General features: G+C 41.3%; 1 protein-coding gene across 1 annotated transcript in view; it reads right to left on the bottom strand.

Annotated features, from left to right (window-relative positions):
* Positions 1–5,520: 5,520 nt before the first annotated feature.
* LOC6496745 (ADP-ribosylation factor-like protein 4A) overlaps positions 5,521–24,800 on the bottom strand; it is a 76,904-nt gene continuing 57,624 nt past the window's right edge. Inside the window, exon 5 of the mRNA XM_014903611.3 lies at positions 5,521–6,153. Coding sequence (XP_014759097.1) covers positions 5,638–6,153 — 516 coding nt within the window. The 3' untranslated portion in view covers positions 5,521–5,637. The remainder of the gene's footprint in view (positions 6,154–24,800) is intronic.

Below are 24,800 nucleotides of genomic sequence, written 5' to 3'. Positions count from 1 at the left end.
CTTATGGTACTTGCATTTATGTACAGCAATTGTACTTGCATTTATCGAAGGGTAAAAAGTCAGAGAGTCATTTACCCTGCTCAGAGTCCCGAGTCGCACCTCTAAAAACTTTTACGGTGCTGAAACAGGAGTTATCTGAAGCAGAGTTGCTGGCTCGTTTTATGTCGGAAGTAGCTCAGTTGAAGGTCTACGATGGGAAGTATTTCTGCTGGTGCGATTCTGCTGTGGAGCTGGCCTGGATTCGGTAGGAGCCCGCTCCCTGTAATGTTTTCGTCGCCAATCGGTATTCGCCAATACAGTAGTTGACGTCTTTGAACCCGGCAGACATCCTGTCGCGTGGTGCTCTTCCCAAGAAGTTAATTGCTGATAACCTGTTGTCTCATGGTCCTGCGTTTCTTCTTTGACATCAAGATCAGTAGCAGTTCCATCTAAAAGACAAACTTTTGAGCTAAGTGCAACTATTCTGCTAATCCAATCTCCGTACGTTGACGTGACAGCTGATTTAAAGTACGTCAATTCATTTCCAGCATTCTGGAGTCCCTGGTCAAGATGGATTGTCTCGAGTTGCGGTGATTAGAACCACATCTGAAACTATCAAGCGCGCAGTGCCTATTGCCCCTTAAGGATGAAGTTGAAAAGCAGTCCTCATATGGGGGGAGAATTTTGGGTCAGGCAGCTGCCACGACATAGATTAGATCACTAAAATATAATAAGTTTTTATCGCCTTAGTCGGTCGTAAGCCGACTCATTCTCGGCCGCTCGACTTCAACTGGCATATGTTTTGTAAGTTTGGTCGCCCTCTCGCTAATAGAAAGTGTAGCCCCGCAAATTTTCAAGGCGTTCTCACTCTCGCCCTTTATCTCAGTGCATACACATCATAAATTGGAGCTTTTGTCTCACTTCTAAAACAATAACGTTCTAAAAATAAATAATTTCGTATTATAATTTAGATAAAACGTCATTAAAAAATCGCAATGACCAAGCACTGGGTAAACTGGTAATGATTGGGCTTAGTCTCTTTTGAACTAAACACTATATTCAAACCTATAAAAGCCCATGAAAACTAACTTCTCGAAATATTTCAGAATCCTTTCAGCCAACATCACACCAAACAATATCTTCTACAAGTGCCGTCTTCTGGGAAATAACGGGATTCCTCTCCCCTCTTCTAGTAATAGCATACGCGGGTGACGTTGCAATCCTTTTCAGAGGAAAATACCATCAATTACTTTGTGACCTCATGTGCGCAAAACAAATTCTCGCCACTACTTTCTTCTACTGAACGACCCTCTAGTTCCTATCAGCATAGGCTTCTATACTCCTAGGTACGACAACATATAAAAACTCCTTGAAATGAAATGAACTGGCCCAAACCCGGCCCAAAGAATACAATAAGATTCTATACAGATGGGTTGAAATTAAAAAACAAAGCAGGAGGAGGAGTATACCCCGGACAATTAGGCATCAGAGCCTGTCTCATATTTCCTGATCATTGCAGCATCTTCTAGTCAAAGGAGATGTACATTAAGGAAGCACTTAAACACTTAAAAAAATATAGCATCAAAAACGGCCATCAACTATAACTCAAGAAACTCAAAAACGGTCCCAGACTGTAGGTAATCTCTACAAATGGCCCAACAGTATGTTACCTGTTTGGCCGTAACCGGTAATATTCCGCTAGACCGGAATATTCAACATTATTTTGCAGCTAAAGCTCATCTTCCAACGGGGGGAGTATGTCGGATCAAGCAGGCGCCGGAAATTTGGCCGGCCATAATTTATTGAATTTGTGTATCTATTCTTTATCTTTGTCTCTATTCTCGTCGCCCGCTTTCGTGCATTCGAACGGCCCCCTGCATCTGCCGTCATGCGCAATATTTGTCTCGCTCTCTCGCGGTATCTCTCGGTCGCTCCGAAGCATCAAGCGTTGAGCCGTGCTCCCGCGTCTATAATTCTTATTCGGTCGTCAATCCTACGCAGTCACATACATATGTCATATGTTCTATATATAAACCAAATCATTTAAATAAATTTTAATCATACATAGAAATATAAAGTTCCTTGTTTTTTATTAAAGGCTAGATTTGGAACATTAAATAAAGCTCCTGAAAACGCTCGGCAACTGAACAGGTAATATTTATCCGCTATTGTATTCGTTTCTAATCTTCTGTCTGATTGTGACCAGCTGGTAGCTCTGGGTGACTTTAATATCCCCGAACTTATGTGGTCTAATGTTGATAGTTCACCGTCTTCGTATATAGTTCCTCGAATCGTATATACGAGTAGTACGATCCTATACGATCCTTATGAGAACTTGACTATCAAATCGATGTTCTACTAAAAATATTGGAAACAGTCCCAAGCGTCTTTAAAAAAAAGAAACGTTGTGTCATTTCCAATCTTTCAGTTATATGGAAGCTATAGGATATAGTCGACCGATCTCGTTCCGACTTATATACACCTCTCAAACGTTTACAAAGATTGATGTCGAAAGCTTTAAAACTGAGAGACTAGTTTGCGTAGAAACAGACAGACGGACATGCCTATTTCGACTCAGAAGGTGATCCTGATCAAGAATATATATACTGTTTAGGGTCGGAGATATCGTATTTACTGTGTTGCACATTTGACAAAAATTAAAATACCCTCTGTGTTTGGTCATTGATATTTTTCAATGACTTTTATCCAAAATAAAAACAAAGTAATTATTTGTTTCACCACGTTATAAAAATGTTTATTTATTCGCATATGAAATCGAGACAGAAAGCTCCGATTTATGATGCGTATGCACTGAGATAAGAAGTACAAGTGGGCCCGCCATTTAGCATAGGACGGGCGAAAGCTCGTTAACTTAATACAACAATAAAATAAAGCCGAGCGGCCGAGAAGAGTCGGCTTGCGTCTAGCAACAGCGATTAGAAAAGGACTATATGAATGACTATATTATATATATATGTTACATTTATTTATATATGATTCGATTTATGCCGTGGCTGCTGCCTGACCCGATATACTCCCCCCAGTTGAGGCCTTTCCTTCAACTTCATCCTTAAGGGGCAGTAGGCAAAGCTTGGTCACTGCGCGCTTGGTTGTTCCAGAAGCGGTTCTAACCACCGCCACTTGGGGCACTCAATCCCGACCAGGGACTAGATCCAGAATTCTAGCCAACGGCCACTTCATGGGGGGTAGGTTCTCGTCCTTGACTAGCACCACATCGTTAATAGCCAAGGCAGGCGCGGACGCACGCCATTTGGAGCGCTGCTGAAGAAGGCTTTTCACAACGTCCTTGCGGGCTGTGGCTACGAACGACTTTCTCTCCAGTTGTGAACCACCGCCACACACAACCCATCCAAGCCGGGTTTTCTGCAGCACCGGTAGGCCAGCTGAGAGCTGGATTTGACCAACACACAGCAGATCATAGAATAGACTGGCTCCGATAAGTAAATCGATCCGCTGCGGTCGAAAGAACTGGGGATCAGCCAAAGTGAGGTTTGACGGAATATTCCAGCTGGAGACATCCAAGCTAAAACTAGGCTAAAGGTCCGTGATGTTGGTGGCGATTGCAGCGTTGACGAGGGCCGAATATCCAGAGCAATAGGATCGTAGGAGCACATCAACAGAGAATCCATCTGCCGCGAAGCCAGTGTCACCAATGCCCGACACTGCCACGTACGATTTGCGTCTACGAAGCTGATGCTGACTAGCCAGTCGTGACGTAATCACGTGCACCTGCGATCCAGAATCCAAAAGAGCCCGGCATGGAACAAAAAACCCAGAACGACTCCGAATAAGAATGTTCGCTGTGGCCAGTTAGGCTATCTCACCGCTGCGACCCTGGGCAACTAGTGCATTAGCCGTGGATGGTGAAGCGCCTATTGGCTCGGCGCACTCGGCTGCGGCTGATGTAGATGGCACAGCAGAAGGCTGGCTGCTGGAAGGCTGGAACTCCAAAAAATGCAACAGACTGTGATGCCTCCTCCCACAACTGCGACAATTATCAGCGGGGCACTCACGAAGGTGATGGCCAGTTTGGAGACATTTCCGACATAGACCTAGTCGCCTAGCCTCGCCAAGGCGGCTCTCAGAGGGCAATGATAAAAATCTTGAGCATACAGAAACTACATGGGACCACCCACCGCATAATATACAAGCAGAGGCAGGTGAATTAGTAATAATAAAGGAGGCTCTACTGTTATCTGCGACTCTACGTCTTCCCACCTGAGTGCCTGGCGCGTAAGCGGCCAAGGCCACATCCATAGCCTCCAAAGTCCTGCAACGCTGTTCCAAAAACTCTGCCATCGACTCCCAAGTAGGGATGAGATCCGAGTTTGAGGCATTTTGACCTTCCTCCCACTTGGCCCGAGTAGCTGGATCCAACCTTTGAAGAAGTACCTGAACAATGATGCAGCCGGCGATCTGAACTGTCGTCCCCAAATTTTTTAAAGCTCGCATATGGGCATTAAATTTATCGGACAGCCCTCGAAGCGCTACCACAGAGTCACCTTCCAATAGATTGAGGCCCAAAATCTCGCTCACATGAGCCTGAAATATCAACCGACGGTTAATAAATCGATTCTCCAAAAGCTGCACTGCGACATCATAATTCTCCTCGGAGATTTCCAAGGAACGGACTGCCTCTAAAGCGGAGTCAAGACAAGATCGCAACCTCTGAAACTTTTCCACCTTACTTATATAAGGATTGCAGCCTACGATCGTCGAAAAGACCGAATGAAACTCAGCCCACTCTGAATATCCTCCGCTGAAAGTAGGAAGAGGAAGAGGAGGCAAGGCTTGAAAACTCCGAAGCGCTGGTTCCACCTGAACACTGGAAACTCCGCTGGCAAGGGTGGAATGGGCAGCAAATCGAGCAGAGCGCAACGACGTCTCATGCTCGATTTCGCTGCTTATTTCAGCAATGTCTAACTCTTCAAGCTCCCCGTGGATGGCCTTAAAATGGAGTTCATCGCCACTATAATTGAAACGCTCAATTTAGGTAAAAACACGAACAAATTAATTTTGGCGCCAAAATTATAGTTATTGTTTATTTTATTATATTTAATTATATTTGAACGCAGCGAACACGATTTATCCCACTGTGCGCTCAGAAGCGTACACTGAGTTGTGGAATGTATATATATATGAACGCTTGTGTGAGTCGAATGCACTTGCAATTGGAACGTATTTATGTATGTATGTATGTATGCTGGCGGACCGGATAACAATTGTATGTATTTTATTTATTTATATTATTAAATGATTTATGTATAAATACAAAATAATTGTAAGCTAGCAGATTGAAAATTTTTACAGATTCTAAGTATGGCTAACTAATGTTGTTTAATTCATATACGAATATGTTTCTATATAACTTTATTTAAACTCTGATACTTGGGAATTGTCATAAAAATATCGGACGTCTTTATTTCATATTTCCGAAATATCTCCAGTACTCTATCTTACCAAATAGTCCTTTAGACCGGCGATCTTTAACATGATCTATATTCGAAAGACAGTAACCCATTTAATGAAACATTTCATATTACGCAATTTTATTCATTAAATTGTGCTAAACAATGTTTTAATATGACAACGCATATACTCGGGATATACATATAACTACCTTTTCTTTTTATAAGACTATGTTATTTTTCGACGTTTTAATATCATATCATATAATGCGTCCAATCCTTCTTGTAGGCCTTCGCCAGTTATAGCACAGGTCGGTTGTATATACCAACCCTTCGATTGGAAGTTATTAAAAGCAGTCCCATTATATTTTTGGTTACGAAACCAATTGTTTGATTGGTTTTGAATATATTGGTCCAATCGAGTAGAATCGGAATAAATAATAGGTGTGCTAGAGACTTTGTTCATTGATGAGTTTTCTTCAATATTTTGAGCAAGATCCGGCGGTATATTAACCACAGATGTAGAATATTGAATATTTTTTTCTGTTGGCAATAAAGTCTCAATATATCTTTGGTTTGAGACGCTGTAGCCGATTAAATTACTGGATGGTGAGTTGGACCTTATCATCGCGTTTTTTGGAACTATACTATAAAGTTCATTTAATCCTAGAAGTTTCTCAAGTTCTTTTGTCCCGCAAGCGTTTGGCAGATCCTGCTTATTAGCCAATAGCATTACCGGAATACCCTATGAAAGAAAAATTATACATATCAATTGAAAAGTAATAATTTTCCAAAAATGTTTGTTATATAATATAACCATAAAAATCGGAATAGACAATTTTATGTTATTTATTTCGACATTTTTACATTCGCTTGCTTCTATAAATAAATGGGTTTTGCTAAAATAGCTGGTTTTTAATGAATAACAATAAGCACACATAAAATTTAACGTCCGTAATTTTGTCAACTCTGTCAAGTTTTCAACTCTGGTGTCAAAGTCTTGAATCTATTGGCCTTGCGTATTTAAAGCAGAATTTAATAGAATTAATAATATAAAATATTTATATAGATAATAATATGCAATGTATGAGTATAAAAATATTTAATATTGCCGCCATTATTTTGTTTACCTACAATATCTACAAAGGCCTTCTTAAAGGCGCTGAGGTTTCTTATTTTTTTCATTATGTAAAAAATCATCCTTAATTTAAGGCAGTCCTGTGCAGCATACGCCCACAGCCCCTGTGGCGTACCCGAAGCTCTGGCAACGTTGGAGTTAAAGAATCAAAAGTTTAAGCTTTAGTGTTAAACGTATGTTAAGTCAGCCGTTAGGTGCCTTACGTTTTGTTTATTGTTTAATACTCGAGGGAAGCACCAACTTTTTCATAGATGGAGACTGGCCTTGCAAAAAGGTATCTGTAGCTTCAAATACTCGGTACCATCATCATTGAACATCATTGTTTTTAGTACATATAATTTTTGAAATGTATGTGTATCAACTATAATAAAAAAATTACATGAATCAGTAACCATTGATGTAGAGAGTGGACGTGTTTCTGTGCTGCTCCGCCAGCAGCTATGCAAATACAAGAAAACTCATTGAAAAAGCAAAAGAAGTGGTGTGCTCTAGAAATCTCGAAAGGACGCTTTTGGACACACATAAGTCTCGAGTTTATAGTGTCCAATAACTAACACAAAATCAAAATTTATTAAATTCAAAAATTGAAATGCCATCACGACAAACTAAACCAACTAAGCTTGAACACATTCATTTAAAGAAATAACATCGGCCCCCTGCCTGCAGTACCTAACATAAGCAACCACAACATGCACGAAAGTAAGCTCTCTGTCCCAGAAACAGCGTAGACGATCTTCCAATGCCTATTTCTCATTCGTCGCAAACGAAGAGCGTGCAAGATCATGCTCTCCCGCTCTCCCAGGCACAAGCAGTTGAGTAATCTGGAGTGCGCAGTGCACCTCCCCAGCTCTATCATCCTCTGGTCTATCAACTCCGTTATATTTGCCTACAACGAGCACTACTACATCGATTACCACATCGTTCAAAGTTGAGCTGCAACCTGAAACGAAAACAACTCCTAAAAATATGATTCATCCCATATACAAACTACAGTATCTTCTGCATAGAAGAATCACGGTAGAGGAACCTCAAAAGCGCAACCAACCTCTACAGTGTTCAAACTGCCAAGAATATGGACACTCAAAGTCGTACTGCACCTTGCGTGCAGTCTGTGTGGCTTGTGGATTCCTCCATGACACTGCCAGCTGTACCATAAATAAAACCGACCATAACTCTAAGAAATGTGGCAGCTGCGGTGGAAATCATACTGCCAATTACAGGGGATGCCCAGTTTATAAAGAGCAAAAAAATCGTATGAATACAAAAAAACCCTTACAACAACGTTCGTTTGCCATTCACACTAACCACCAAACCACCACGGCATCTTTGACTACACCTGGAGTTTCTTTCTCTAGCGCTCTACGATGGCCAGGACTACTAAATGGTGTAGGTTCAGCACCACTGGAACCTGAAACTATAGGATATCCACCTCCGCCGAAATAAAGGGTATCGAAGGTATGTTGTCCACACTTATAAGTCTAATGGTCACAATGCAAAATAATATGCAGGAGCTCCTGCGAAACCAAAATCGACTAATGGAGCTTTTGTCAAACAAAAATCCAATTAGATGGCTTATTTGAGAATCTGTCTATGGAATGTTAACGGCATTTCAAAGCTCAAAAATGAACTTAAGACATTTCTTGATGATAATAATATTGATATTATGCTCCTCTCCGAAACTCATCTAACGAACAAAAACAACTTCTATCTGACGGGCTATATATTTCATGCATCAAATCATCTAGATGGGAAGGCTCATGGAGGAACTATGATCTTTATAAAGCAGCGCATAAAACACCATTCTCTCCAACGAGTTGCTACAAATTCCTTGCAGTCAACTTCATTACGAATTCAAACTGTGGGAGGTCATCTAAACCTAGCTGCAATATACTGCCCACCACGTTTCTGCATATCTGATATGGAGTTTATGCAATTCTTTGATACACTAGGCGATTGCTTTAAGGCAGGCGGCGACTACAATGCCAAGCACCCTCACTGGGGTTCTCGCCTAACCAACCCAAAGGGTAGACAACTATACAACGCTTTGATACACCCAGGAAATAAACTAGACTTTCTATCACCGGGAAAGCCTACATTCTGGCCACGGAAGAAGCCAGACCTAATTGACTTTGCGATCACTAGAAAAATTCCACAAAGCATCATTCGAGCCGAACCTTTGGATGACCTATCGTCTGACCATTCAGTTGTCCTTCTTCACCTATTTCAACATGCCGAATTACAAAATAATCAAATTTATCTCACATCAAAAGGGACAAACTGGCTTAGGTACAAAAAGTACATAAGCTCTCACATAAACATAAGACCGTCAATTAACTGTAGCAAGGACATTCAAGATGCAGTCAACCACCTGGAAGACATGACGACCTCAGCAGCAAAGCTCTCGACTCTTGCGACCACAGAAAAACCTCCATACTCCGCCACAAATTCCTATATAGAAAATCTAGTCTGGGAAAAGCGGCAGCTCCGCCGTGAATGGCATGCAGATCCCCTTCTTCAAAGAAAAGGCTAAAAACAGCGACACGAAGGCTCACAAAGGACCTACGGAGCAGAGAAGAACTTGCTCAAAAATCATACATAGAACAGCTTTCCCCAAAAAGTACCAGGTGTCCTCTATGAAAAGCCCATCCTAACTTAAAGCCGCCCATAGAAGCAGATATGCCCCTTCGAAAACCAGATGGATCTTGGGCGCGCAGCGATGAAGAAAAAGCAAGCGTCTTCGCTAGTCACCTTTGTAAAGTTTTTACTCCAAATCAAGCAGCCTCTCCTTTCATTCTTCCAGAGCTACCAATTCCAGATCCAATTCCAGCTATAGAATTTCAAACAACCGAAATCACTAAGGTCATCAAAGAGCACCTCAAGCCATATAAGTCTCCAGGATATGACCTCATTGCGCCGTAAATGATTACGCTATCAATTATATAAAAATTCTATTTAACTCTATTACAATGCTTGGCCACTTCCCCCAACAATGGAAAAAATCCATTATAATAATGATACCGAAACCAGGGAAAAACAAAGCTTTGGCCTCTTCATATAGACCAACTTTCATGCTTATCAAAGCTTTTTGAGAAACTTCTACTGCTCCGTATCTCGCCTCATATGACTTTGAATAATATAATTCCTGAACACCAATTTGGCTTCCGAGAAAATCATGGCACCATAGAGCAGGTGAACCGTATCACATCTGAAATTCGAACCGCCTATGAACAGCGAGAATACTGTTCTGCTATATTTCTGGACATATCCCAGGCATTTGACCGAGTCTGGCTGCAAGGACTTATGTATAAAATACAACTATTACTCCCACAAAACTGTCATGAGCTGCTCAAAACATACCTGTTTAATGTAATGTTAATGTGTTCACTGTAAAACAAAAAATCTTTACAACAGAAGAGTTCGAAATTAAGGCGGGCGTACCCCAATGAAGCGTCCTAGGCCCCACCCTATATCTTCTATATACAGCAGATATCCCAACAGACCAGCGTCTAACTATGTCAACATTTGCCGACGACACAGCCATACTAAAAAGATCTAAATGCCCGCTGGAGGCAACCAGAAGCCTCTCCTCTCACCTTGCACTAATAGAAAAGTGGATGGCGGACTGGCGTATAAAGATAAACGGTGAAAAATCTAAACACATTACCTTTACTCTCAACAGACAAAACTGCCCCGCTCCAACTCTAAACAATACCATACTCCCCTCTGTGAATGAGGTCACATATCTCGGCGTCCACCTGGACAGGCGTCTTACGTGGAAAAAACATATTGAAGCAAAACGGGACCAATTAAGACATAAATCCAGAGGACTGCACTGGCTTATCAATCCTCGTTCCCCACTTCGACTGGAATATAAAGTACTACTCTACAATTCAGTCATAAAGCCTATCTGGAAGTATGGCTTCGAACTTTGGGGCAATGCAAGCAGTAGCAATATAGACGTTATCCAAAGGGCACAGTCTAAAGTGCTCAGAACCATCACAGGAGGTCCATGGTATATTAGCAATGAAGATATCCATAGAGACCTAGTTATACCTCTCGTCAAAGTCGAAATTTCTCAACTCCAGGAAAAATACAAAAGGAAACTCTCTACGCACCAAAATCCTCTAGCCAGATCACTAAACCAAGTTAGTCAACAATCCCGATTAAGATGAAATGACCTTCCAGCCCGTTGACATCGGAGGTCCCATAGTAAAGATGTTTACAAAGATAAACTAATTATGTATTAGATTAAGATTTTAAAATTGTTGTTAGTCTCTTAATAAGAGAAGATTCAACAAATAAAAGATAAAAGTATAAAGCTTTATAGAAAATGTAGATAGCCATGAAATCCAAAAATTAGTACATGGAAAGAGTAATTCCATTAGGATCAGAGCCGAAACACAAGTCCAGCAGCCGACCTAAAGAATTTCTAACTTGGTTAATTTGCCCGAGTGACATGTTGAACATGCCCGCAGGGAAGTCGTGGTGGGAGTTAAGCTGTAAAGACGGTGAATTATGAACATTAGACCACATGAGTTCTGGGATATTAAAGTCACCAAGAGCTACCAGCTGGTCCCCATCAGACAGACGATCAGAAACGAAACGAATAGCGGACAAAGGCAGCCAGTATGTCAGATGCAGGAAGAATATACTTTTGGAAGTTAGCCTCTAATATTCTGATAGGTAAGTGTTAGCACTAACCATACAACATATGGACATTTCATTTCATACAACGAAAATGAACGCAAAAATTCCTTGCGACAGGCCCCAGAGAGAATCTTACTCTCATTCTTACGCAAATTTTTACGCTCATATTCTCATTGAACATTTTTGGTTGTTCAATCGCAGAGAAGCGCATCATCAAAAATGTTTTTCCGCGGTTTCTTCTTAATTGATCTTTATATGTATGCGTGCTGACACATTCACATACACGGTTTCATGAGTAAGCGTTCTTGATTTTGAAGCCAGCTAAATTTTTGATTTTTGTAACTTTTCAGGTTTGCTACCCAAAAGTGAAGACCAGACCTACGTGAAATGGCATCCGAAACTGACGCCGTGAACCCAGCACACTTAGCGTGTACAACGTTTTCACAGAGTCAGCAGTGGATGGTAGAGAGGGATGAGGAGATAGTCTTATTACAAAACTTCAACGCACAGACAAGTTTAAATTCCATGATTATTAATTAATAATTTTATAAATTTATTTTTATTATTGACGTACCTTGAACCACTGATACGACAATAGAGCCAATAGCGGCAATACGACTGGTAGCGACAATAGAAACAACACCGTAAAATATGAAGAAGCAAAGCAGAGCTATGTATGTTTGGAAGAAAATTAATAAACTTATTATCTTAACTTAAAATATACCACTACACATTTGAAGCAATACGGATTTTTGAAATGTAAAAATTGGTTTTTATAAATATAAATATGTACAGGGTGCTCCATCTTTTATGTCGGTATGTAAACATGGAATAATTTTGAGAAAAAACAACCGATTTCTATAAGTAATGTATTTTTATTCAGTTTGGTTCCTTACAATTTTTTGGGCTAGTTTTTGAAAACAATATCAATTAAGTGGCCACCTTTAATTACAAAATGACCCCCTTTTTCTTTGTTTCCTACCTTTCCTAACATCTCGGGTGTTGAGCCAAATCTTTTTTGGATTTCCTGTCTCTGATATTTGAAGTTGCGCTCTCTCGGAAGTGTCCTTTACTGAGTTACTGAAGAAACTTCGTTCAGAAAGGCAAATATATTGATGGAAACTATTTTCCGTACAGAGTAACTGGCAGAATTCAGAAGCATTGTTCTACCATAATGCCTCCTTCATGATGTGATGCTTGGACTGGCAGTTCGAAGTCGACAACTCGCCTGGAGAAACATTTTCGGCGATGGGCCTTCAAGTCTTTCATGAGTCTTTTATAATTCTTTGTCTTTTTGGAACAGTTAACAGCTTAAATTTTTCGCATTGGGCAGTGGTATGTTCGGTGAAATTACACATAGCGCTTTGAATCGCTCTGGCTTCTTGTTGGAGATCGATCTCCGAATCGAAGGTTGGTTCAATCTCCGATCCTCGGCGATTTTGCGAATGGGTGTTGATACTGTTGGTCTTTGTGCTTGGTCCGGATAATACGGTTACCGTACTACGGTAGAGGCTGCTTCCGCTAGTTTATACAGCCAGTCGCTGAAAGATTTTATTATGGAAATCGAATCGCAGCGTTGATGCATAGCCCAGCTTAATTTGTGATGAAAAGGTTTGTGACTTATCAACGAGTTCCCGTAGCAGCATTGGATAGTGGCATAGTCGTTATGGACTGCCATAGAGAAGTCTATTAGTGTCTCCAGTTTATCTTTGTCCACGTTGATTTTACGGATCCTGTCTATTAGTCGATCGAGGATTTGCTCAGGTCTCCAAAAAAACTTTTTAGCGTACTAATGAATTCTGGAACCAGTGTTGGCATCAGCAGTAGAGGTGGGCATGGGCTCGTGTTTTCGTCGTGGCACGCGTGGCCACGCCTGTTCGTGTTGAAAATTAAAATGTAACACGCGTGCGTGCGTTTTCGTGCCGAGCTTCCAAAAAAAATTTTTATTTTCTAGAAACTTCGAGAAAAAACAAATTTTCTCTGCAACGTTGTAATTCGATTTTGTCATTTCAACCGTGATGCCACTCGATATTAGCAAAAAAAAATATTTTTTACAACGTTGTCATTCGATCGTAGCGCCTTTCGATTATTTTCAGCTTAAGCTTCTCAATGATATAGTTGACCACCTCTATATTTTGTGTAAAGCCAATAAAATGTGTGAAAAAATTGATAAAGAAAAATTGAAAAAATTGATAAATGATCCGGATTACAAGCTCTTGAATATATGTGAAAAATATATATACCTATGCCTATAAAAATAAATAATGTAAAAATTATATTTCGTGTCGCTGTCGTGTCGTGTTGGGCCGTGTCGGCACCAGTAGCTTATCACGCACCTACTCGTACGCTCTTTCCTTTAAGAATTTTTCAAACCGCAGCATGTTTTTTGCGATCGAAAAGCCGGCTTAACTTAGCCGCCAAAAGAAAAACGAAAATTTCGGAAATGAGGCGATTTATTTCTCTACATAATTTCCTTTTTCCGATACACTTGACCCATCGATGCTCCAACATCTTTAACCGTCTTAAAAATACGTTTTCTCGAGGTCTGCTAAATAGGCCTCTGTGGCGGTGACGACCTATTCGACGCAAATTTCTGTCCAGCGAGTGGCTTTTTCAAGTTTGAAAACAAAAAGAAGTCACACTTGGCTAAATCTGGAGAATATGGTGGATGGGGTAGCAGTTCGTAGCCCAATTCGACCCTTGTCATGATGAAAGAAAACTTTTTTCTTCGCCAAATGGGGCCGTATTTTCTGTAATTCGGTGGCGAATCGGCCCAATAATTCGGCATAGTAAAGCCCTGTGACCGTTTTGACTTTCTCCAGGTAGATTTACCTTTCTCCAAGTAGATAACACCTTGTGATTCCTCCTTTCCGGCCGATCCATGTTTCGTCGACGGTCACAACACGAAGCAGAAACTCCTTTAGATTGAGCTTAAAAAGCGTCAAACACTGCTCTGAAGTGGTGTCACGGTTGCGTTTGTTGCCCGGAGTGAGCAAACGCGGCACCCATCGCGCCGACAGCTTTCTCATGCCAAAAATTTCCTGCAGGATTTGACCCACGCGGTCTTTTTAGATGCCTACTGTCTCAGCTATCTCGCGCATCGTCAATCGGCTGGGTAGCATAATTAGATTACAGAAGCCTAGTACAGAAATTAGTATCATAATTAAATACTGAAGTCGAAAACAAATTGAAGTCTAGTCTAAATTAGCATAGGGCGGAGCGGGAGCGAACTAAAAGCTCAGTTGCGCTCTCTTGCGAATTCGCCCCACTCCGCCGCAATAGATAAGCTAGGCTTAAGTTATTTTTGTTGAATATATCGAATTATAACGTCTAGCCGAGTGCATGTACTTTTCTTTTCGTCGTTTTCGAAATTTATAGTAAACAGCCACCTTTAGTTTTTTTGAAATTGATCGTGGATTTTTGTTACGTTATACTCCGTGGTGGCGGTTTTTGGGGTACCTGGTCGTGGCTCATAAAAAACCGACGTGCGACCATGTTGAAACTCATCAATTTTTGATGGTCGCTATCGAAGGAGAAGAGTCCCCGTACAGAGCATCCAAGCGATCTGTGATTTCGCTGTGCGATTTTCCTTCCAAAAACAAAAATCGAATCACAGACCGATATTGCTCGAGAATTGACCGAGAATGTACTACACGATAGTTAATTTCTCTTTCGATAGTGACGCCATCGGGCGGTGAGGCTAGATACTTATCGGACTGCCCTCGTAATTGGCGTATGTTGAAGTAAAGTTTTTTTAAAAGAAATTTTGATGCACAAATGTGTTGGCTCGACCGAACGAATAGTTTTGACAAATTCTTTAATAACTCGACTTTATTATATTTTAAGATATTTAACTTAAAATACAAGAAAAAAACTTTTAAAAACTTTGTCTTTTTGCCGGTCGATAGTATCACAATAGAACTGTATCAGCTGTGTGGCCGTTTACCCATATTATCCATAATCTCTATTTGCGTAATAGGACCATATGATATAGGGATACGCAGACCTTTATCATTGGCCCTATCAAGTATGAGGCAGCGATTGGCCTTCGTTCGGCACCATTTTGGAACAGCGGGATACTTTTTCTACGGATTCTCTACGTTCTCTAAGGATTGCCTAAAAACTAGAAGACCTATGGAAAGATCAAGAGGCACGCATACGCAATATCAGAGGCACATCGAGTTCAAGGCCGCAAGGAAAGTCCTAAAAACAGCATTAATGGTCAGCAAATGTAAGACATTCCCCTAGATTTGCGATGAGGCAGACACCCGGAGGAAATGTTTAAAATCGTCCCCAAAACGATAAACGTGGAGCATCCCGCTTTACCTCCTCAGGATACCGAACAGCTACCTTAGTGACATGGCACTTCGGTACGTGAACAGTGTTACATTTGTAAGTTTTTTATTGAAATACAATATCAACTCCAGGCTTCTGATAGGTCTTAATAATTGCACGCAAGGGGGCATACTTCGCAATAAAGAAGACAATGTAGAAGAACCGATTGCGTAGAAAGCCCGTATGGCATGGACGATTAAAGGGACAAGCTCCAATAATGTTGAAGCCTAACTTCACACTACCACGTGTTTTACATATCAGCTATCTATATAGTAGCTAGAGAAGAATACGAAGCAAATAATTAGATGATTGGAGACAAACATTTTATTAATTTGGGGACAACACAAACATGATATTCTGCCGGATAGCCTGCCTACCTACAGCTCTTAAGCGGACCCGATATATTAATTAAAAGCTGACCCGCTGACTCAAGAACCGTTTAGAGCTGTCTTCGATCTGGCCAGAAGAAGTACAAGCTGTTTGTGGCCTTCCATGTTTGAAAAATCTTCTCTATGAAGACTTCTATGAAGAAGAAGTATGGAGTCTCTGCCTGACTACGACTATAGACTTCTATGGAGTCTTCTATGGAGTCTATAGTCGTAGTCAGGCAGAGACTCCATACTCTAGTCAGGCAGAATACTACTAGACGAATATTCATCTATACTAAGCTTGAAAAGAAAACCGTTGACAAAGAATAATTTACTATATTAGCTTGACCCTTATCGTTTTAAATAGAATATTGAAGCTTAAAGTGGCCGACAAGGGTGCTCAGCGGATCTTTGAAGTGACAACAATATATAACAATATTCCTCAACGACACGGATTTTATACAAGTTATGGGCAATTTCATGGTCATGCCATTTCCCTGCTATTCAGAATTCTATTGATAGACTTAGCTATGTAGCTTTTATAATCTCCGAGTAAAATGTAAAGAAACTGACAGAAAGACGGACATACTTTATTCTTTTTCGGAGCGTGTACAACTTGGGGTTGCATGGCACTCAAATTTAAGCAACTTTTGTTGTACATTGAAGTTACCGATAAGAAAAATAAACTTTTTTAAAAACTCATGGCTGAATAACCAATGAAAGTATATAAACAGCCCTTTAGTTTTTCAAAGCAAAAATCTAAATAGATTGAAAAAAACTACAGTGAACTGAAGTCTTTTCTTAAAAAAAAATTATTTATAAACAGAAGAAATTATTTTTTTTTAAATTGGTTGTAACGATTGTCTTTTGTAGAGTTTGGATATAGTCTTTAAGATAAAGCAACTTTTTATATATCTATGAACCGAAAAGCATCTTTAAACTTGCAAGGTTGTGCCATTTCCAATCGTTCAGTTAAATGACAGTTATAGGATATAGTCGACCGATCCTTTGGCAAATCAGATTATTTTTCCCAAAATGGAATCTGTACCAAGTCCCATCGTTCTAACTTTCTAACTTAGGAAACACCAATCAGTTATATGGCAGCTATAGGATATAGTCGACCGATCCCGGCCGTTTCGACTTATATACTAAAAGTCAAAAGTCTTTAGTCTGACTTTTCCGTATCCCGACGTGTTTTTGCGATTGCTCTCATCTGATTGCCTATATCTTTGATACGAGCTTCTTCTTTTCGCTCTTTGAATATTCATATATATATTCCCTTCCTGAGTTCTTTTCTCTGGTCGTGTAATCCCGTTACATCATGGTTACTCTGAAGCGGTTATTCGTCACGGCGTATCTCTTTTGATTCGTCTTCTCTTCCACGTGCCTGATCCGAACGTGCCTCTCTACCAAAGAGTTTCTAATTGACCTCTTCTCGCTCTCACTACAGTGGACAAATCTCAGTTAATAATGAGTCTAATTTGCAAGAAAAATTTGGAACAACCCGATGGCGGTCAATTTATTGGGTACTCCTGCTTCTCGTGCGATTCATTCGGATACATTTTTAACGCCTAATACTTCATCGCCTACTGTGGCTCCTGTGAAAGTGATCCGTTCACAAAGTCAGCTAATGGAATTGTCAAGGAGTCTTGGTCCACCTATTGTCTTGGATCCTCCATCGTTGGGAAACCTACAGGTTCCTGTGGTACCGTCTCCCAGGCCTCTTACTGATGTGGCGCCTGAAATAAGATCCTCTAGGCTTTCGCTTAGAGCTGTTGCCCCTCGTTGAGTTTGCTCCTAATGAATTAGCGGTGTTTAAGTTTAATTTTAAACATAAGAGTAGCATATCTTCTTTCAAAATTGTAATTCCTGAATCCTACCTTGAAAAAGCACTTGATCCGTCAGCCTGGCCTGAGCACAGTATTATTAATGAATTTTTAGCCAAAGACCCTCTAAGCCCCAACTATGCTGATTCAGCTTCAAAAAACTGAGCAATAATGTATTTTCTTGCTGCTACCAAAACGTTCTAATTATGGGTGATTTCAACCTTCCCAAAACCTCCTGAATCCCGTGTGAAGATGACAATTCCCTGCATGTCAGTTGTCACAACGACTTTATTGAAGAATTATTTGAAATTGCTCTTTTCCAAATCAACCCCATCCTTAACACACTTAGCAGATCTCTAGACCTTATTTTCTATAATATTATATCCTCTATGACTGTAAATCGGTCTTCACCACTATCGCTTCCTGAGGACTTAAACCATCCTACACAATTGGTTTCTGTGTTAATTGATGTCCCTAATATACATGCTAAGTATAAGGCTCAGCATCGTACTAAATGGTTCCGAAAAACGGACTACTATGCTGTTCGCAATCATTTAGCTGGAATTGAATGGGAATATCTTTTAACTCTATCGATGCTGCCACTGATTCTTTTTATGATGTAATCCACAATGCGTTGGACAAATTTGTTCCTGTTTTTTTTTTTTTTTTTTTTTTTTTTTGATTTAACATATAAGTTTTATTTACGTCGATCAGCCAACTTAATGACTATAATACGTAGAGTATAACAATGAACAGATAACATGAATACAATAACAGGAGATTACAGTAAAATTACTGCTTAAGGACTCGGGAAACATTACGTCCTCTTGTCCAGAGATCGCTGGGGTGTCTTCGTTTCAGTCTTCTTCGGTTATTTTGATTAGCTAGAGACGCTGCTAGGTGGTTGGGGTGCGCTAAGAAGCGATCGCTGTAGCGACTCGAGTGACGGTTGATCTGCTCTCTAATGGAGGGAATGTGGAGATCATTTGCTAGGGCGTCGTTTCGAACATACCAAGGTCGCGTTTGCCATCATGCGAAGCGCTCGGTTTTGGGTTCTCTGCACTTTCATGACATTTGTGTCAGAAGCCATGCCCCATATCTGAATGCAATATGTGATCAAGGGCACCACGATAGATTTGTACAGCAACACTTTGTTGCCAAGGCTGAGCTTGCTTGTTGGCTTAAGTAACCAGTTTAGCTTTCTGAGTTCACTCCGACATTTAGCTGTTATTTTCTTGGTTTGTTCCTTCCAGGTGAGCCGCTTGTCTAAGATCAGACCCAGGTACTGGGCCTGGGGTGACTGTGGGATGGTGACGTCGTGGAGTTCGACTCTGGGTAGTGTCTTTGCTCTCAAAGTGAAACTGCAATGTTGCGACTTCCTGCTATTTATGGCAATATTCCACCTGTTAGCCCACTTGCCATATGAGTCCAGAAATTCCTGGGTGATCCTTGATGCCTCGACTCGGCAGGAAGAGTTCACAAGGAAGGCAGTATCGTCAGCGTATGTGGCCAAAAGTGTGCCCGGTTCCACTAAACTTGGGAGGTCCGATGTGAACAGAGTGTAGAGAACGGGACCCAGAACGCTTCCCTGCGGAACGCAAGCACGAGCAAGTCTAATGCTTGACCTTTCCCCTCTCACCGGGGAAAGTGGTGGATACGTAGCATTGAATTAAAGAGGAGAACGAGGAACAGGATACCCTTCTTAGGCAGAGCCTTGGCAATTCTATTGTCTATGCCATCGAATCCCGGCGCTTTATTGACATGTAGCTTTCGAATATGGAGACAAACTTCTTCTGGGCTGACATGTGGAATCGGTAGAGCATTCGGTGAAGGAGCATTTATGAAGGCCATTGTTTCTTCAAGATCCTCTGGGCTCGCAAGGTCGAATGGCTGAAAGCGTTTCTCTAGTTCGTCCGCGAAAGCTTAAGAAATCTCTGAGTCAGACCTGCACCATGTATTGTCAGTTTTCTTTATGGGGATCTTTCGGAGAGGCTGTCGTTTGATGTTTCGTGTCGATTTCCAGAGGTTGAAGCCGTACGTTTCGGTGGGGTCCGCCTTGAGGAGCATCTCATCAAAATATTCGCGCTTGGTTTGATGCAGAAGTTTTTTAAGCTCGTCCTCGGCACGACGGTAAGACCTTTTGTGGACTAAGTCTTGGGATCTCATATATCTGCGACGTAAGGATCTTTTCAGCCTTACCAAGTCCATAACTTCAGGTTTTAAAAAGCCTGAGGTGGATTGGGGTGGCTTGAGACTTGTCCACAGGTTGAGGACTCGGCAGCGATATGAATGCTCCGGACAAATATCTCTACAGCGTCGTTTATGTCCTCGGGGGAGTTTAACACCAGATTGAGGTTTACAAGCCGGTTGACTGCTGCTTGGAAGCGCGGGATACTCGCGTTTCGAGGGAGGATACGAGGCCTATTCTGAATTATTTGCGCAACTACTCTTAACTTTATAATCAGCGGGATGTGATCAGAGCTAAGCTCAAGGCTTTCTGTGATGGAGAGACACTCGGACCGTATCCCTCTATATACGGCAAAGTCAATAGCTGTTGGCGTTCTTTGGCTGTATGGATAATGCGTAGGTCCTCCAGTTGCAAGGACCTGGACGTTTGATCTTTAAACAACATCTGCGAGTGCTCTTCCTCGGCTGGTTGAGTTTCGGGATCCCCAGAGGCGGTGGTGAGCATTTCAATCGCCTGCGATTATGAAATTTGTTCCAAGATCGTCAAAGAGCTTTTCAAAGTCGTCAGCAGAACACTGAAAGTTTGGTGGACAATATATAGATGCAATACCTATTTCCCCAAGGTCGGTTTTAACTTTGACAGAGACACATTGTACATTCGTGCTTTGTAAACTGTAGGACTGGTAGCATTTAATACCACATTTTATTATTATTGCAGACCATCAATTATTATTGATGGATATCGTACCCATGCAAGTTGTAGTACGACCTCGAGCAAAAGTGTGTTTCACTAACCAGCATAATGTCAATATTATGACTTTGCACAAAGAGCTCCAGCTCAATGGCTTTGTTGGCCAGTCCGTCGGCGTTCCACACACCAATGCTCAGGCCGATTTGGCTCATGGTTGTGTCGCATTAACTGGGAAAGATCCAGGGAACGCTTGGGCTATTTTGGGGTAATAATCTAGAGACAAGACCCATCATCGACACCATCATTTGGAATAACTTGTCAATCTGGGCAACAAGGACCGACAGGCTTTCGTTTGATGGCAAGAACACTTGCTCTTGGCGCTGCCATTGCTGGTCGTTGATCAATTGCTGTGAGTTGCGTCGCTGTTATTGTGGGAGAGTCCTCTGGAGATCTGGGTGTTGCTGTTGCTGTTGTTGATGTTGTTGAGGCCTTTGTTGTTGCTGTGATGGCTGCTGCTGCTGTCGATGCGGTACTTTTTGGTGACGTGGCTGACTTTGTTTCCTGTTGTCACTGCCTAGTGGAGGAAATTGGCTCTGCGAGAAGGTCACAGGGACTTGCTGCTGGGGATGACTAGCAATACCACGGACAGCATTAGCGTAGGAGTTGGGCACCGCTGAGTTTGACCAAACATAAGGATCAGTAAACTGCTGGAGGACGGTTCTGAGTTGGGATGTGGCACTTTTTCATTGAGCAACTTGCTGGTATATGACGCAGCCTTTATAGCTAGCTGTATGTCCACCGCCACAGTTTGCACATTTGACTGGATTAACATCCTTTAAGCAGGCCTCCAAGCCGTGTTGTAGGCCACATCTAACGCAGTTAGATAGCTTTTGGCAATGATTTTTGGTTTGTCCGAAAGCTTGACAACGGTGGCACTGGACGACATCATTCTTTTTGTAGGGGAGTTCAACTTGGACCCGTTGCCGACAGAGTGTCTTGATCCCGTGGATTTCTTTGTTGTTTGTAGCCGGTTCAAGTTCAACAAAAACTAAGTTGACCAGCTTAGTTTTGTAGAAGCGGCTTCTTGGTCTATTGACAAATCGAACCAAGTGACCCGCCGAGGTCAGGCTTTCCTTAATGTCTACGTCCGGGACGGAATGATGGACACCACGGATAACAACACGATAGGATCTGTCTTCTTTTAACTGCCAGGAATGGCATGGTACCTTTTTAAGGGTCAGCGATTTGGTTATGGCTCTGTATGTGTCTGAATCTGTTGGGAGAATGGAAACAGAATTGTTGGGATGGCATTTTAGGGAGTATTTGGACGGGTCAACAATCTTGTCTGTGGACCTTATGAGTCCGTTTAGATTCTCACAGTGATCAACCACAATTGGGGGTGGTTTGTGGGAGGGTAGTTGCTTCTGGCTACCAGACGGTCGGCTGACATTTTTGTTGCTGCCTGCGGTATTGTTAACGGCTTTTGTGTTGTCCTTGTTTATTGTTGATGCGTTATTTGGGGTGCTTTTGTTGTTGTTGCTAACTTGTCTTAAGCTGGAAGAAGTACTGGCTTCTTCAGAGACATTGAGGCCCACCGTTTGTGACCCGACTTCGACGGGTTCGGTGTCTGTGTCCATGTCCGACAGATCTGAGAATCGGTTGGCAGAGACATTGGTTTTAGGGCTGTTGGAGTTTCTAAGGATTTTGGTGACTGAATTTGGGGATCTGGAGTCAAGACGGCGTTTGTTTGCCGGTCTTGGGGACCACCAGACCTCTTCGTCTCCATTTATGACTGCTAGTTCCGGTTCCGGATCATGGCTTGAAGGTGAGATGTTGACGGGGGAGGCAATTGGTCGGCTTGGCTTAGCTGGCTTTAAGGCCTGGATTTTTTGTTGTTGTAGCGCTACAATTTTACTTATGTCAAATTCATCATCGGAGTCCGAAAGGCTAGACATGGTTCAAGTATAGGGCACATATGTGCACTGCTTTACCGACTTCTTGTATGTATGGGCCACTTGTACGGTTACCGATGAGGTGACCGTGGCTCAGTGGGCAAGGCACAAGCCCCGCAGTCGGGCAGCACCCGGCTCGAACCCACCAAGTGTCAGAGCAATTGAAATTTATTTTTTCTTTTATTGGGATGTAATTATTCTCAAACTGAGTTTGACCTTGAATTTGATTCAAGTCTTCACAAAACCTTCACTTGTTTTGTCTTTTCGAATCACTTGTTATCGCGTTAAACAGAACTAACGGAGGTGGGATTCACAAAAGTAACAATTCTTGCCACTGAGGTGGACTTGTCCATAGACTCTTCACAGTGAGATTCGCAGCGATGCAAAAACGCGTCTGCACTCCACGAAAGCATGATCGAGACTGAATATGTTCCTGTAGTTTCATCGTCTTCATCAACGAAACCGACTTGGTTTAATGAACACCTTTCTCGTCTTAAGAACAAGAAATCTAGAGCTTACAAAATGTTTGTTAAGTCTGGATCTTTGTTTCATTAGACAAACTTTCTTTACATACGCAACCAGATTATTATTCTTAATAATCAACTTTATAAACGTTACATAGTGAATTGTAAGGCAAACTTTCGAAATGATCCGAGCTCCTTCTATTCGTTTGTCAATATGAAACGTAAATCCAATGTTTTTCCTCCTTCCCTAACTTATAAAAATATTTCTGATTCTTCAGAACAAGGTATTGCTAATCTCTTTGCTTCATTTTTTCAATCAACTTATTCGTCCGATTCCTATAATTTAAATTCTACATACCCTTATCCAATGTTTTTCCTCCTTCCCTAACTTATAAAAATATTTCTGATTCTTCAGAACAAGGTATTGCTAATCTCTTTGCTTCATTTTTTCAATCAACTTATTCGTCCGATTCCTATAATTTAAATTCTACATACCCTTATAAAATTCCATATATGAACAACTAGCTGTACCCTGCCACGCTTCTCTGTGGCGTATTGTGGTTGGACGATCAAGAAATGAAGAACACGATAGACACGCTTTTTTGTGTGCCTTGGTACATTCATCCCAAACAATGAGTTTACATGCTCGCAATTCTTTTCCCATACCTGATGTTGAAGTACTTTTAAAGAAATTTATGTTCACTGTCTGGGAACAGGAGCAGGGCGCCAGCTTTGTGATATATTTGCCCTTTGATTTTGAAAGTTGGCATGAATTCGTCAGATACAATTTACGAACCAAATGACGTCATTTGGAAGCAAGAATTATATTTCCTATATTTCCTTCGATTCAGCAGTGGTTCCAGCAAGCAGAGTTCGCAGTGGCTCTGGTGGTGTTTCAAGTTGACGTAATTTGATTTTCCCGCCAGAACAACACATTTCTTTCGGTTCATTATTGAACTTCAGAGCCTGGCAGCAAGTGCAGACGTCGCTCATCTGGCCAATGACGACATGGCGACTGGAGCTATGATCAACAGCTGGATCATATCGAAATGCAAGAAATTTTGAAATGCTGATTTCGATCTACTGTTATCTGTGCACGGTATTCAACAGACCTTGCCCTATCGTTTTTAAGCCAAATCTGTTCTGCCGTTCTTGAGTTATAAGTGGTGTAACTAACACGACTTTTTTTATATATATAGATATTTACTTGTGTAAATTGAATCATCTTGATGTTTCTATGCTCTTTCAACCTTGGATATCTAATTTTCTGCTGGTCCTGATAATGTCTCGAGCTGTATTCTCAGGTACTGCTCCAATATCCTATGCTACCCTCTTACTAACCTATTCAATTTATCTGTGGACCTTTCATGCCTTCCCAAGAGATGGAATGAATCTTTTATTATTCCACTTCATACGAAAGGTTCTAAAATACTTATAGAAAACTACCGCGGAATTGCTAAACTTTCTGCGATTCCCAAGCTGCTGGAGAAACTGGTAACATCGCAACCGCATCATCATTGCAAAAGCATAATTTCCTCCACCCAGCGTGGTTTTGTCAAGTATCGTTCTTCAACAACCAATCTGCTAAAATTCACTTCGATCGTCCACAAGGGTTATCTAAAAGGAATGCAAACCGATGTAGTTTACACCGATTTCAGCAAAGCTTTCGATTCTCTTAATCATCGTCTCATTCTCCGGAAAATTTATTATATGGGTTTTCCTCCTAATATCATACAGTGGATGACTTCATACCTATCGAATCGTACAAAACGGGTTATGTTCAA

This window comes from Drosophila ananassae, assembly GCF_017639315.1.
Source record: "Drosophila ananassae strain 14024-0371.13 chromosome 4 unlocalized genomic scaffold, ASM1763931v2 tig00000061, whole genome shotgun sequence".
Taxonomy (NCBI): Eukaryota; Metazoa; Arthropoda; class Insecta; order Diptera; family Drosophilidae; genus Drosophila; species Drosophila ananassae.
Note: the sequence above shows the minus strand (reverse complement) of the source record. Positions and strands in the feature narration are given on the sequence as shown.